Source organism: Ruditapes philippinarum, unplaced genomic scaffold (genome assembly GCF_026571515.1).
Source record: "Ruditapes philippinarum isolate M1 unplaced genomic scaffold, ASM2657151v2 ctg13002_1_1_1_1, whole genome shotgun sequence".
Classification (NCBI taxonomy): Eukaryota; Metazoa; Mollusca; class Bivalvia; order Venerida; family Veneridae; genus Ruditapes; species Ruditapes philippinarum.
Window position 1 is genome coordinate 10,119 of NW_026855806.1, and position 15,944 is coordinate 26,062.

General features: G+C 32.3%; 3 protein-coding genes across 3 annotated transcripts; 1 reads left to right on the plus strand and 2 right to left on the minus strand.

The window, feature by feature from the left end:
• Positions 1–2,688: 2,688 nt before the first annotated feature.
• On the minus strand, positions 2,689–5,831 carry LOC132744429 (perlucin-like). The gene is made up of 6 exons (XM_060733140.1): positions 5,698–5,831; positions 5,287–5,399; positions 4,292–4,382; positions 3,925–4,022; positions 3,400–3,542; positions 2,689–2,822 (listed from the first exon to the last, which is right to left on the minus strand). Exons 1-6 carry the CDS (start codon positions 5,774–5,776, stop codon positions 2,795–2,797), a joined length of 552 nt encoding a protein of 183 aa, XP_060589123.1. The 5' UTR covers positions 5,777–5,831; the 3' UTR covers positions 2,689–2,794.
• Positions 5,832–10,445: 4,614 nt separating this feature from the next.
• LOC132744432 (uncharacterized) lies at positions 10,446–13,531 on the plus strand. The gene is made up of 3 exons (XM_060733142.1): positions 10,446–10,663; positions 11,322–11,529; positions 12,436–13,531. The coding sequence occupies exons 1-3, from the start codon at positions 10,615–10,617 to the stop codon at positions 12,539–12,541; spliced, it is 363 nt and encodes a 120-aa protein (XP_060589125.1). The 5' UTR covers positions 10,446–10,614; the 3' UTR covers positions 12,542–13,531.
• A 321-nt stretch (positions 13,532–13,852) lies between these two features.
• LOC132744431 (uncharacterized) lies at positions 13,853–15,815 on the minus strand (the record flags this gene model as incomplete). Its single annotated transcript, XM_060733141.1, is given in 2 exon segments — positions 13,853–14,808; positions 15,659–15,815. Coding segments are annotated over 2 exon segments (336 nt in total), but the record flags the coding sequence as incomplete, so codon positions are not given.
• Positions 15,816–15,944: the final 129 nt, after the last annotated feature.

Sequence of the window (15,944 nt, forward strand, 5' to 3'; positions counted from 1 at the left end):
TAATAATAGGTTTAAAAAACTATAACAGCAAAAAGAAAACCACAAAAACATACCACAAACGATTAAAATCGTTTATTAATGTACTAAACTTTAATTACATGTAAAGAAACATAAAATCGACTTTTTTTTATTTAAATGCTAAAGCTGTATTTTATAGACTGTCGATAGGATAAGAATTAGAATGAAAGTGTGCTTTTTTTCTTCCATTTTATATTAATTTAAAAAACACGAAACATAAAAGGCTTATTATGAAACATTATTGACGATCTTACATACAAATATCATTTCATGAAATTGATATGCAGCTACGGTAAGTGTAAGGATTTCTAACATTAGCAGTTGCTAACTTTCACTAAAACAGAAGTAGACAAAACAAAATCATTTGCATTTTATTGTGTTGTTAAGCACATATAACTTTACATATGAATTAAAAAGCCTTTTCAATTTGCAGCAGAAAAAATATACTATATTTCTTTATCAGATTATGTAAACTATTCAAATATTATGTCCGTATACCTTATCACTTTTCTAGTATATTTATTGTGTTTGTTTCAATGTTTGGAGATTTGATATTTTAGATAATTACAAAAGGTTGAGTGTCCCACAAAGAAGTGCAATGCTGAAAACATAAAACAGTTGAATATATAAGCTACTCATTACCTATATTGCTGATTTCCCAAAATAGGCTTAGGTTAAGTGGGAGTTGTCACCTTATTCTTCCAATATAAAACACGGGGGGGGGGGGGGGAGAAATTTCAGCGTTGTAGAATGTGATTAGAATATGGTCAACTATCAGAATCAAAATAGCCAGGGGGCATTACAAGCGCGAATTACCCCTTTAGAACCACGTTCTTATTTCTTTTTAAAGTAGAATTCACAGACTATGTGTATATGTATAAATGTCTAAATAACTGTGAATTATTGATTATATATTGAAAAGCAATGGTTTACACTATGCTTGGCCGTATTTCTTGCTTTATTCAAAGGTCTTTGACATTTACTACTGCACTTTTTCAACAAAAATTCCCAATACATTCATTATGTAGTTGATATGGTCCTACGGTTGAATATGATGTCGCCTCTTTTACTGCTTCATATAAGAAACATTTCCCATGTTGACGAGCATTGACAAGCTATTTACCAAATGGTCGGGCTATACAGACAATTCGGTGCATCTATTTTTTTTCAGATATTGTACGGGTTTTGATTAAAGATTATAAGTTCATAATATATGCTTTATTACATATTTAATGGGATTTGCAAAAATTAATAATTCCTATACAATGTTAATATTATCAAATTTAAAAGCGAAAGAAAAAAGGTTATTGACAGTGTCGGTTAATAAGAATAACAATAGCTATCCGTGCACTGCATTTTATCTCAGTCCTAGATAAATGCAAAAAGGGGACACAATTCTGCTAAACTGCTATGTAGAAATACCTGCCTTTAATAGTAAATTCATATAGCAGTTCAAACTTTTTAAGAATGGCGCTTTATATAATTAAAGGATCATCAGACTTTTTGGTATGATACGATAATTATGAACAAGTACACCAACTATCAAGCAAAAGCCTTTAGTTTCTGGGGAAAATGAACAGTTTCCGATTACTTAGAACATGTAATAATGAGCATGGCCTTTTGGCCTGGGAACGAGTGGGGCAAGTAGAATTTATCTATTTTATTGAAATAGTATTGTTTAGTATTGAAAATAATAACTATAATGAAAAACTTTACAAAATGTTTATCCGACGTTGACGCCATGCCTAAAGCTTCGCTTTTGCTTGAGAAGTGGTGCTTAACATGATTATTACTTAATGAGCGCTTCAACTGACGTCTTGTTTCATACTGTTTTGGTGACACTTTTGCTTGTGTCCCTTGTTGTTTTCTCGTCTACGGTAAGTATCTTCCCCATTGCCTCTAGTTTTTATTTCTTTGATTAACCCCCCCCCCCCTTCCCCCGGTCTTCTGTCCCCTTCCCCTTTGTGGGCCAATTATTATTTTCTTTGAATTCCTAATCAGTTACAAATTATTTATCATTTAATGATTAACGTGTCGTTGCCCTGTCCTTTTTATGTTTGGGGTCCGCCTGGGCTCCTTGCCATTGGTTCTTGTTGCTGGGTCATATGGGGGTTGCGTTCATTGAGCGCCGCCTTTCCTTGTTGATCTTGTTTTTCATATTTTGTGCCTAGATGTCTGTTTATATTGATTGATCTTACGCTGTAAATGTTTTCATACTTTGACGTTTTAATTTCTTAGTTGTTTTTTTTTCTTCAACAATGCCAAAGTGTTACAAGTCGAAGTATCTTCCCCATTGCCACAGTTTTTATTTCTTTGATTACTCCCCACCCCCTTTCCCCCCGGTCTCCTGTCCCCTTCCCCTTTGTGGGCCTATTTTTATTTTCTTTGAATTCCTAATCAGTTACAAATTAATTATCATTTAATGATTAACCTGTCCGTGCTCTGTCTTTGCCCTGTCCTGTTTTTGTTTGGGGTCCCCCTGGGCTCCTTGCCATTCGTTCTTGTTGCTGGGTCGTGTGGGGGTTGCGTTCATTGAACGCCGCCTTTCCTTGTTGATCTTGTTTATCATATATTGGAACCGATATACTACCACCGTAGCAAAATGTTCTTGATAAGACATGCTATAATCTTCTTTATTTAATTCAACATAGAGGGTTTTATAACAATATTGCAACATGAACATAAATTCTGGTAATTTATTTCAAAAACGAGGAATTACATTGTTTTCTTTTCGACTTGGATATGTTTAATAAGTTTGTATGTTTCAGAGAGTGTGCTAACCAACAATCTCTTCGACGTCAAGACTAAAATGTAAATACGACAAATAATTATATACAAATAGTATACCAATATTGAGGAAATATCAATAAGATATTTTTAACAGTAGTAACGCTGATGCAATAGGCTTGTTATAAATGTACAGTCAGTATTGTCTTTATCACTTTGACATTAAAATCCACTATAGGACAGTCCTAAACTCAAATTAAGATATTGCATTACAGAAAATCAGCAATATGCTAGCTTGTATTAATGTTTTCATAATAGAAAAGCAAGCCTTTGTGAATTAACATAATCACTAAATGATATTTCCCATGCTATTTCATTAAGTAACTGAACTTTTTAAAATGGTCATATCTAACTAAAGGAACAGTTAATTGTTTGTTAGAGTATCTAAACTGCGAGGGAATCGAGCAAATGCACATTTTATTTTGTTTATTTGCTTTAATGACGACATAAACTGTAAAATCGTGAAACTTTCTTGAGGGAAATAGAGTTTTATCGAATCCATCAATTAATTGAAATAAAAACTTACTACAATTGCTTAAATAAATATGTTTTAATTCTTATTGACATTCGAAAGTAGTTATGTAATTTACTTACTCTATTTCACAGAGGAAGTTATGTCGTGTTTCGCACCATCCGTCATCCCATTTACCGGAGGATTCGAAAATTGCCAGGCAGTCTTGGTGATGAGATGACATGGCAGGGCTGTTATCAGGTTCACCAGGTCCCCAGTTAGTGTACTGCAATAAAATTGATAAATGCAAATTGGTAGAGTTAAATTAAATAGATCAATATTCAGGAGAACACGAGCCATTTCACCATGCAAACAAAGCATGATATGTTGTACTTAATGCCCTCGTTTTCTCGTTCGTTTCTACATTGAATTTCGATTGTCCGTCCGCCCGTCAGATGTTCATAGGGTTTTGTCTCTGTATAAGTTTATATAATGAGGCTCATTCCGTTTAAACTGTTATTCTATAATTGAAAAAGCAGCTTCATTCATTCATGTTCATTCATTCACATTAATTATTTTTTAATTTAGTAATTCATTCTTTCTTCTTTTCGTTCGTTCGTTCGATCTTCCGTTCATTCATTCATGCGGGAATAGTTAGTTATACGAACGGTTATTGGTTTGACAACGTTTATCCAGTACCAACTTCCCTCCGAGACGGCATCAGTTCCACCAATCCAGTAGTAATGATCTTTGTCTGTGGCTGAAGCTTAAAGAAAAGAAAGAATTGTTATAACTAGATTCAGAAACACGTTAATTGATTTGATAGAGATACATCGTGCTTAACTGGTAAAAATCAGTTAGTTCAGCTTTGTAGTACAAAAAATGTGGGCGTGGCGTGTCTACAACGCCATACTCTGTATTTAGCATTACATAAAAATGCTGAATTTCTGAAAAAATACGTGTTTTCAACTTTTCATACTATCTTTATACCTCAAAAATCCTGATACATGTAGATTTCTTAAGAAATTACTTTACCGCTAAAATTCTTGAGATAAGCTGTCACAAACTGGCTCTCGGCTTCAGATTCTATGAATGCTAAATGGGAACCATATACTTGGCAGTATACCTGCATATAAATCAATTGAAACATTTGTAATCTGATAGTGAAACAGTGGTGATGGTTAACCTATTTGTCAATGTGTCTTTTTTGTACTGATACGCCCATAGCAAGCATTATACGCGGAAGTCAGATGCTTTGGCTTGCCTGGCTATAAACTACACGTATAAAATTTCTATACCTATCAATGAAATTTTTAGTATCTTTTCTAGTTGGACACCGCATTTTTAATGTAACTCAAATAAAATGGCGGGGTATTCCGGTAACGGAACAATCGCAACTTTTCGTCAAGGTATTCCGATTGAAACCTGAAGCGGTGCATGAAATACCAAATGACACCTTTAAAACGAAATATGTAAATTGAAAGAAAATGAATGATTTTTTTATATCTGACTTCCCCGTATATATAGGCTTTACTTACTTTCATATAACTTTAATCTAGATTTGTTTATTATACGAAATGTGTAATGCCATAAATAACTATGTTTATAGTATTCAGAATTATACGTGAAAACAAACTACAAAATAAATATATGTGTATATTGTTGGTAAAAGTTAGATACATTGTACAATATGACATAGCAATATATAGCAGACAATTTATAAAGTGTTCTAGAACAACATAGTATTATAATTCATATAATGTTCGTACAAATCACTTTAGGACTCTATCAACATTCTGTTTTCCAGAATATTTCATAAGGATATCTAAATGTGTCTCCTTTTAAGCACTTAGTATTAAAATTATTACAACATAAGAATAGGATTGCTGAGGCTAGTACTCAATGTTGGCGCAAGACGTTTGATCGTTCACATTTTCGTACTCAGCCATCCTCAACCTATTAAAATCGCGTTACCAGACCGTGTTAATGTGTGTTTGTGCATGCTATGTATGATATGAAAAGTCACTTACAACAGCTTCCGGCCAGTTGGCGAGATCATGCGCAACGTGAAAGCATGAGTTACCAAACCTAGAAAATCCTTTTGGACAGTCATGAAAGAGAGGACTTTCCAAATGACGACGCTCTGAAAAAAAAGAACACACATGTGATAAAGCATGTATTCATTCTGTTATAAACATACATGATTCACCTTAGCTCATAGTCATCTAATGTAGTAATGAAAGATAATATACATGAATGTTATGTACTAAATTTCAGTTTATGAATAGGGCTTTATGTCAAAACTGTCAATATATTTGACATTTGTTTCTAGGACTCACGGTGTACCTATGGTACTACATAATAGTTTATAGATACAATATAAATCATCAAATTTAAAACAACGATACAAGTCAAATAATACGGTTCAAAAAGCTTCTTACCTTTTGGTTCCAATCTTAAAGCTGAATTTTGGCACACGTATGTGCAGATTAAAACTAATACAAGACAAACGACTGCCATACCTATCTTTGTTATTATTATTTTAAAGAGTGTCACTGATAATAGGCTTCCTGTCTTTTTTTATCTCCTATATCTCGTTTTTCTGTGACACAGAAAACTATTTTCTGTGACCACCAAAATGGGTCACGTGATAGACGCAGATCTCGTTATCTTTCAATAAACCTTTACCATGATTCTAAAAATCTTAAATAGACTTGTCCATATTTTACTCTAGGCAAACCATTTATCATGTTAGGGAAAATTCCAAAATAAGTTTTGGTTGATTAGCTAACAGTGCAGACCAAGGTTAGATGCATATGCCTGTTGAACTTTTGATAATTTAAACCTTATTCTGAGAGCAATTTCTGTATGTTTGAGGTATCCTCTCTTTTCTGAAAAAGTGACTTCATTTTATGCGTTTGTTTCTCTTTTTTACTAAAATTATTTAGGTTAAAAGTGTAACAAGTCTGTTTATAAATTTCTAAGACTTTTATCAAATATACCACCTAAGAAGAATCCAATAAAGTCAAATTAGGTATCATCATACTCCATAATATATCCCTACCATTATCTGAACGAACTACTGTAATATGTACAAAAAGACACATTATTACAAAAATAAATTATCAATAACCAATTGTTGAGAGTAATTTATTGGAGGCAACTACATAAGTATCATATTGAAAAACACAGGTATGGTTATTTCCCTTACAATGCAAATTTAAAATATAATTCTTTTATCTAGAAAAATGATCCCAGTTCAAATGTTTCTTTACAATTTATAGTACTTTGTGTCTTTTAAAGCACTTTCAGTTGGCCGAAAATGATTATGAAAGTCAAATTCAAAAGAAAAAAACAATGTGTAGCATTACTATATACATAATGTGTTGTCAAAACAAATGTATGGCTATCAAAGTAATATATATTTCTATATATAATATATAATTCCCAACGTTTCCTTCAGAGATTTGAAATCAAATTATATTAAATTAAAACACCTAACACTTACAACGTTTTTGAAAGTAAATATCATATGAGCCGCGCCATGACAAACAAATGTAATGGGTTTGCGACCAACATGGATCCAACCCAGCCTGCGCTTACGCGCAGTCTGATCAGGATCCATGCTGTTCGCAATCAGTTTCTCTACTTGTTATAGGGTTTGTAAGCCAACAGCATGGATCCTGATCAGACTGCTCGGATGCGCAGGCTGGTCTGGATCTATGCTGGTCGCAAACCCATTACGTTGGATTTGTCATGGCGCGGCTCAATTATCAGTTTTGAGAATATCCAGAAGCGAGCGAATGACAAGTTGTTTATGTAACCTATGGTTCAGATTTAGGCTTTAATATTATAAATTTATATATTTTGTTGTTGTTATAGTATAACGTGTACGTGCGCGTGTGTGTTCGTGCGTGCGTATGTGCGCATATAAGTGTTTGTGTTCTCAAAAATATATAGATGTACTACGTGTCCGCGCCATTAAATCTGAATGCATGATTGGATTGGACTTCATAATAAAGTAGTACGCATGACCAACATTAGAAGATGATGTTTCGCACGCAAAAACCCGGGGTCAAGTTTAAGAGGTCAAGGTCATAACATGAAATTGAGCTAAGTGTATTTTTCGTATAGTCTGAAATTTTGTTACAGTCGTGTCCGGTTCAAAATAAATGGACAAATAACTAAGCCGTATGCACAACATAATTAGCCAACAAGATTACACTTAACATAAATGAATGTTGTTCAAGAGCATATCGTTTTATTATTAATAAAAAAAGTCTCATTCTTGACAACTCATTCTAAATCTAGGATAACGCACTTCCAATTTATGGCTTATTGTATTAACTCAATAACTGAGTCACAATCAAGGGCCTATCGTACATGTATTATGCTTAAGCTCAGTCCAAGCCAAGCGCCTATCATAACAGTTTAACCCTTTCCCCCATGGGCATATTTTGAAAAATGGCCGTTTTCACTGGAAAGCCTCGTGTTACAAGTTCAAACTGCTACGAAACTATGAAAAATGCTTCAATACTAATCAAACTTGGCACAAATGTTGACTGGACCATTGCCTTTGTAACGACATGCTCAGTCTTAAATTTCCTGTTACCATGGCAACGAGGGGACATCTCAAAATTGCCAAAAATCACTATTTTGCCTCGATTTTTTCCATCAAAATTTATTTCAAAGTGCTGCAAGTTCTCAAGGGATTGAGATAGAGTCAAAGGCTTTTCAGCGTTGGATAAACGTTACATTATGATCGACCTGGGGTCATTTTTAGCCTCCCACAAGTCCAAAATTTTCTTGGCGATGAGGGGGACTTCGCCCACCTTCAAACCCCCCTAACAGAAGGGGGCACATCCCCCTTCTGGCAACCCCCTGATGTATCTTTTGGATGGGGGCGGCGCCGAAAAAGTGCTCAATTATTTTAGCAACATTTCTCAAACGAAAACTTAGGTTTGGGGCCCAAATAGGACATTTTTTTCACTATTTGAGGCCTCAAAAAAAAGGGGGGGGGGGTCAAAAGTGCGTTGTTTCGCGTATATATGTGGTAAAGGGTAATAACTTATTTCTAATCCTTCGTAATATTCATATCAATAAAACCTCTGTCCTAATCTTAAACATATCGTCTTTTTCTTAATAGGTCGTATATTATTATAATTTTAATCTATTTATATGGTGGCATATTTCTGCCATCAGATAACCATATAAGTAACCAGTTAATTGGGAGGTTAACTAGTTACGTAACTGGTTAATCTCCTTATTAACTACTTAGTTAAGTGTTTAACTAGTTACGTAACTAGTTATTCTCTTAACTGACTTGTTGATTAAGAGATTAATAATTTTAAGCTGGTAAAATAATAAAAGGATGGCAGTTTTAGGCACTAACATGCATTTAATTTCCCGTTCCGATCTTTTATTTATTGAAAAAATAACTAGTTACGTAACTAGTTAACCTCTTAATTAATTAGTTAGTTAAATGGTTATAAGATGGCGGAAATATGCCACCATAAATTTATTTTTATTTTTTGCATTTTTTGCAGTTTTAGCTATATCCATTTGATAAGTAAAAGATGTCATTAATAAATAAGTTTAGACTTATATAGTTTAAACTGATAAAAGAACATCCGATGTCCCCAGATAATGTTACGCTCAATGATCAGTCAAAGCTATATTTGTATTTCATGTCTTTGGTTACCAGGTACATTTTTTAAGTTAAAAGTTTCTTTTTCTAACCTTTTCGTAAGCCGTGTCAGCTCTTTCATTGTCTTTTGTAATGAAACAAAGATTTTTAAGGTTAAATGAGTATTGACTAAAATTCAATAGTACTTTGATGTATCGGAAGAAAATGCCATCAGTTATTATATATGTTATGAATGCTTTTGCCAAAAGGGCTCATCAAAACATGTAAAAAAAATAACGATTTTCATCACTTGAGTCACGTGGTTACACGAACTTAACTTGCAAAATTTATATGAAAGTTAATAAAACAGAATTCAATAAATTTGAGTTTGTTTTTCTGTTCAGTTCAGTTTGTAACAATTATTTGTTTAATACTTATATTAATTAAGGTGCTGCTTTATATTTAATAATCATAATAATAACATGCATTCTAAAAAGAATTACATGTATATTATTGACTAGTACATTGAATGACACTGACACTTGACCTTAAGAGTGAATGTATATTAAGCAGAACATTAACAGGGCATTGGGCAGTACATTAAAACTTTACCTTTGACAGGGCATTCACTAGAATATTGAAACTTTACTTTTGACAGGGCATTGAGCAGTACATTGTAACAGAACATTAAGCAGGATATTGCTCAAATTTAAAGGCACATAATGCCTCCGAAACTGAGTTTTTCTTTAAGAAATGGCAGACATGCGTTTTGAAATGTTTCAATAATGGTTTAAGAGCTTGTAACATGTTTATCAAATAAAGAAAGAAGTGCTGAATATAAAAGTATTTTTCACGAAAGTTACCGAAATGTAAAACAAAGACGTATTTTAACTTCCATACTAAAACAACAAAAACAAATTCAATATAACTTACTTAATTGCTGAAAAGCAGCAAATGCTAAAGATGGTTTTGGTAATTGACCAATTTGTAACTTTTGTAAATAAAATATAACAGGATACGAGAAGTAAAAAAAGCGTTAAAAGCATTTTGAGGCACAATGCGAACTTACCCTTCAGCAGGACATAGAAACTAACAAATGTTCTTGCCTAAACAGATTTCCAATGTCATACGTAATGTCTTGTCAAAGATAAAGGTACTTTAAGATATTAAAAACAAAAAAACAACAGTTTTCTGTAGATAGCACTGCATTTGAAATCAATCGCCATAAAAGAAGGAAAGTAGTATATTGACTTACATACAAAATAATTAATATAACTTTTCTTCATTCGAAAATGCAGAAGAACGATGGCTCAATCACATGGCTAATGGGTAACTGTTTGGAAATTATAACAGAACACTAACAACAGTATTATTGCGAGAAATAAAAGTAATATCAATTTAAGGCTTAATTGGCCTTTAAACACACGCCTTTAAAATTGATTCAGAAAAGATTTCTTTTTGTATAGCCTTTATAAACATAATTTTTCGTTCACGATTATTAATTATCTGTTTTTTCAGATTCATACAATAAAAGAGCTAAGCGATTTAAAAGGTAAAATGATCTAGAAATCGATGATAGTTAATTGTGACAAACAATAAAACAGAATTCAAAAGTAATGAATTATTTACAAGAACTTTATGAAATATTTATTTGTATTCAGACCAATTCTTTTAATCACAAAAAGCGAAATGTTGAAAAGGGAATCTACGTTTAATTAGAGGACGAAAGAAAATGGATATATTAATGAAGCTGATGCTCGGACAATTTCTGTGTTACTCCGGTTTGTACGATTATGAATTAATATTACAGTATTCTTTATTTCTTATTCATTGTTTAAGTTGGTGATACTATTTCTTTTATTTTAATACAAAGTTTAAATGCAAAACGAAATCATGTTTTATCTTATATTAACATTTAACATTCGAATAAATAAAAGACCAGCACTGTAAAATATTCAACAATCATTGCTTGCTATACAAGTCTATGCCAAGCTTCTTATGTAACAGATAAGTAAGAAACATACTCAGAAATAACTTGAAAATCGTATTTTTATGCTCTCCTTAGTCCGATTAGAGTGAAAAGTGTTGCAACTTTGTAAGCTGAAATTTTGCACTAAAGTTGTTGGTATTTAATTACATCAAATGGAACATTCAATCTCGACAATTATTACCTGTCCTGTCAAATAATCTCGGTTAAGTCCCTCTAATTAAATTGTTCAAATCTACATAATATTATTTTGCAAGTTGTTCATATTATCTCATTTATTCTTGTATAGGTATATATACGGTATTCTTTTACGCAATCATATATCATTGCTCCACATTTTATATTTATTTTAATTTAGTCATTTTTCACGAATTGATTTAATTTTAAATCATGGTAAAATTTAACATGTTATAACGATATCACATTTTAAATTTATTGCTATATCTCTTCAGTGTTGTGTGAATACTGCCCGACCTACAGAGATAGCTCTAATGTTACAAGGGCTGGGTTCAACTGCCCGGAAGCACTCCGTCTTGTCGGCAAGTCTGACGTATACTGTTGTATTAACGACTCTGATGGTACACGATACTGTTGTAACGATAGAAGACAAAGTGTGTACCATTCCCAGATGACGTATGGGCAGGAGGCGTTCATGCTATAGTTTGTTTGCTTTTTTATGTTTTTACAAAAATTTTAACACACGAATTTAGTCATGTCTCGACGGTCGATACACCTCATTACTTTTCTGATTAACAAACATGTAATTATTAGTGCCTGCGAAAGTGACCATGTCTCCGCAAGTGACCAACTACAAACCCAACATAATTTTAGAATAAGCGGTGAGAGACAAAGGACCATAACACTCCATGTCCGAGATCAATTGTCACTAAGAATAACGCTTAGTCCGAGGATCGAACCAGTAGTCCATGGAATATGGTTATCCATGTATATAATATATAAATGAGTTCGATTTTATAAAACCATCTCACCTTTTTCTGACAGAGCATGTACCTTAAATATTCTTCAGATTTAAAGTATCGTTACCTCAGTAACGTTAACTTGTGGGAAAGTTGTCTACGTTTATAGCGATATAAATTACAAGTAGACTCACGGACCAATCTGATTAAAGTTCAGACCTACTTATTTCTTTTATGTAAATCTGATGATGACCGTATATGATTCGTCTTCTTTAAACTTCGGATTTCCCGAGAAAAAGATAGGTTTAGCCATGCAATCAAACCGGTTTTTACATAGGCATTAGAAGAAGTATTAAAATACCGTTATCCGTGGAAGTTAAACAAATTGTTGATTTTTGTTAGAAAAAAAACGTTTAAAGTAATTTTAACAAATTAACTTGTAATAATAGCCAATGTTTAATGGGCAAGATTGTTTTGCCAGTTTACCTGTCGATTTTTCAACAAAAATAGAATCATTGTTGCACGATTGGACACGAACATCCTGAGCAATTTATTATGCACTTTTAAATGTACATTTGTATTCTTAAAAATTGTTTCAAATAGTTCTTCGATATGTTATACAAAGAGGTTTTGTTATTTTCTTTTTCAGCTGGCCATTTTTAGCAATGGGCGGTCTAGTAGCTGGATTTGTTATTTTCATACCTTACACAATGCCAAGGATTGCAGAGGTCAAACATGATTCACCTATGGATTGATTAGATCACGTTTATCGCATTCTTTTTTATTTAAATCACATAAGAAATATAAGAATCACGATTTAATGAGATGATTTGATGAGAAAATGTTTAAAGGTTTCATAAACATGGAAAATATTTGATTATAAATGACATGAAAATACCATTCCATGTATTTGTTTTTAATAAAGTCAATCCTATAGATTTAACACTGTGTCTTAAATATTTTCTAACACACAAATCGTATGAGCATTGGATATTTATGTTTAGGAAAGCGGCAATGTATACTTCCATTCCATCACTGAATTCACTGTGTAAAACATGTAATTCTAGAGTATAATAAATTATCTGATAAAAACTTATATATTGTTTCAGTTCTTCTATACTTATTAGAAACTAAATATACAAAGATGTGCACGAAGGGCTTGAGTTAACAAATGGTCGTTAAAGTAGTCCAATATTCGTAATAGGCAACTTACGTTTAACAAAGAAAATGATACGCCGTCAAATATGTAATATATGTTTATTTACTCTTGTCCCTCCCTAGTGTCCTAAAGACAAATAGTGATATGAGATCTTCAGTGTACTTTTATAAAACTTTTCAACACTGAAAAGGGAAGAACTAGCGAAATGTACAATGAACTTAGAGCATAAGCATATTTAAATACAAAAAATAGAAACAAGACAGTCCAATTTTTTTTCAAGATAGACATATTAATATATCCAAGCATAAACGAATATGCATAATTTTAGCTTATGCGAATCAGTCAGTGTTATACAAAGTGTAGATATTACCATGTTTTATGCATAGATAATCGATAATATACGCATGGACATTTGGACATTTGAAACATACTAAAAAGCAACCAAAGTTTTTATTTAGATCTGGAGACATTGTATTTCATAGTATTTCAATTGATAACAACACATGAACCATCATGTATTCACTGGCGTTGAATATGTGCATTTAAACATAAAATAAATGTAACAGTGTTCTTTTATTTAAAAAAAGACATAAAAGAATAATTACATTAACTAAGTTACATTTAGATCCAAAGAAGTCGGGGCCACGTTGCTTTGTTAATAATATTTTATTTCAACTATATAATACATGTAAGAAATGAATAACATAAAAAACAAATAATATAGGTACAGTGCAAATGGGCTGGGCTACAAGTAATTACAACATTAGCAACAGCCCTCTCCACAAAGTCTAACTTTTACATGTATAATATATATTTTCGCTGTTCTTAGAATATCAGTTAAGCGTAATTTGGAAGTACTGGCAATGAAACGTTTTCTATGAGGATGAAAAGGAAAACAAAACAGAACAACGCTGAAAGAATTAATTTAATTTTAGATTTCATGCGGCACACATACACAGCAAAGTTATAAAATTTTGAGGATGATAATTAAGGTTAAGCGAAAGCATAAGAACAATTGAACAGTTAGTTTGATAAAACAATCTAAAATACTAAAATTAGAAAAACGGTACTATTATGGGCCCAATTCCAAATGTTGATAAGGATACCTTTAACCAAATGCTACTATTTGATATACCACACATGTGCATAGAATCATGTATTTCGGACAATTGCAAAAAAGTTTAGATAATTTATCAGATATATTGATTGAAAAGAAGAAAAATAGAGCAAAAACAGCCGCCTATGGTAACAACTATTTCTAATTTATTTTTCGACTAAAAATTATAGTAAAATAATATTCTTTACATATGAAATAAGCATATGCCGAAAGAAAAGTAACTGAAAGAGGTTATGCTAATTAGGACCAGTAATAAACAATTCAAATCCTACAATACTATAACTTGAATTTATCATCAAGCTTGACATTGAAATATTGAAGAAGAAAAAAGAAGAAACAGACAAAGCATTTGATATGTCTTTATCTCCATTCTCAAAATAAAATGTCATAAATAATATTTTCTTGCTAACAAATCATCAGTTTTGACATATCAAGGTATCTTGAATCATGAATGATATGTAATGGAACATACATTGTTATTTTCAATATAAGTAGCTTAAGCAGGATATTAAACACACTATGTATATGTTTCAAAAAATCGGTTTTTGTGTCAAGTCTTAATTGTATTTATCCGTAGTAGTTATATCCGCATTTGTAAAAGATCACCTTGACCCAACATAGAGTGTATTTGTAACATGATCGCCTACACCACCAACAACAGTATCTGACCTTACAATATCTTAATGTGTAGTAATATCCCCAGCGGCACGACCATCTTCCTAAACCTCTCTTAACTATACCTCCATCTGAATATAAAAATAAAAAATTATCTATGATTACAAATAAATGTATACAATTATGTATTTAAAAGTACTGAGGATCAAGAAACGTTAACGGCGTAATGTGCACCGATGTAAATTCAATTAAGCTTTTGAACACTGTTTAGTCACTGTTCAGGTGATCAGGTTTAATCAACAACAAAAATGAACACATAAGCTAACTAAAGAAAAAAAATGTGCATTGACATCTATATACCTCTACTGTATTGATGCAAACATTCAAGTCATATGTGACAAAAACTTTCAACACAGGGCATGTAACTTAGATATAGTAATACTCGTAGTATTAACGCCTTTCATTATATTAAAGATCCATGTGATTGTTTTAGTCGATAGCTCTTTTCAACTTAGTAATTATCATAGTTTAGGAAATTTATAGCTTATATAAACTTTTCCTTTATAGCTTAGCCCTTTACATTACATGAATATGTTAAATTTTAATGTTAAGATATAACGTGCAATTTATACGATTATCATTTTTATTTTTTGATTGGGCTGCACCAACACAGTATGTGTCCTATGGGGACTCTTCAGCTTTAATGGTGGAAGAATACCTCAGACTCAAACGGGCTCCTGAGTAGAAACACCGACATTCTGTAAGCTAGCTGGATATCATCCCCTCAATAAAGAATACGAAGATGCTTGCGCGACTCGAACCCAGAGCGGTTTGAAGTCAACGAATGTAAACACTCGTCCACGGACGCCCATACAAATATTATAAGAGTTGGCTACATAAAAAGCATTACATTTGAGTTTCAGTATAAAATTTCAAGCTCCGACCAGTAAACTTCAAACTGTTTTTGAAAACAATTGGTACCTTCGGTTTCAGGTTCAACACCATTGGTTTCTTCTCCACTGCATGTTCTAGGGACGAGAACATACATATCCCTTCCAGAGCAATGATCTTGTATTTCTTGAGAAACGTTTGATTGAGTATAAAGAACTCGGTCATAACATAAAGAATTAATTTCGATCTGAAATCAAAGACAAAAATGAAGAAATATATCTACAATGAAACAATAAAATAGACCCAAAATACAAACACATACATGCAGTATGGCAAGATAAATTATATATCGGGTTTGAAACAGAGAAACAGGGTG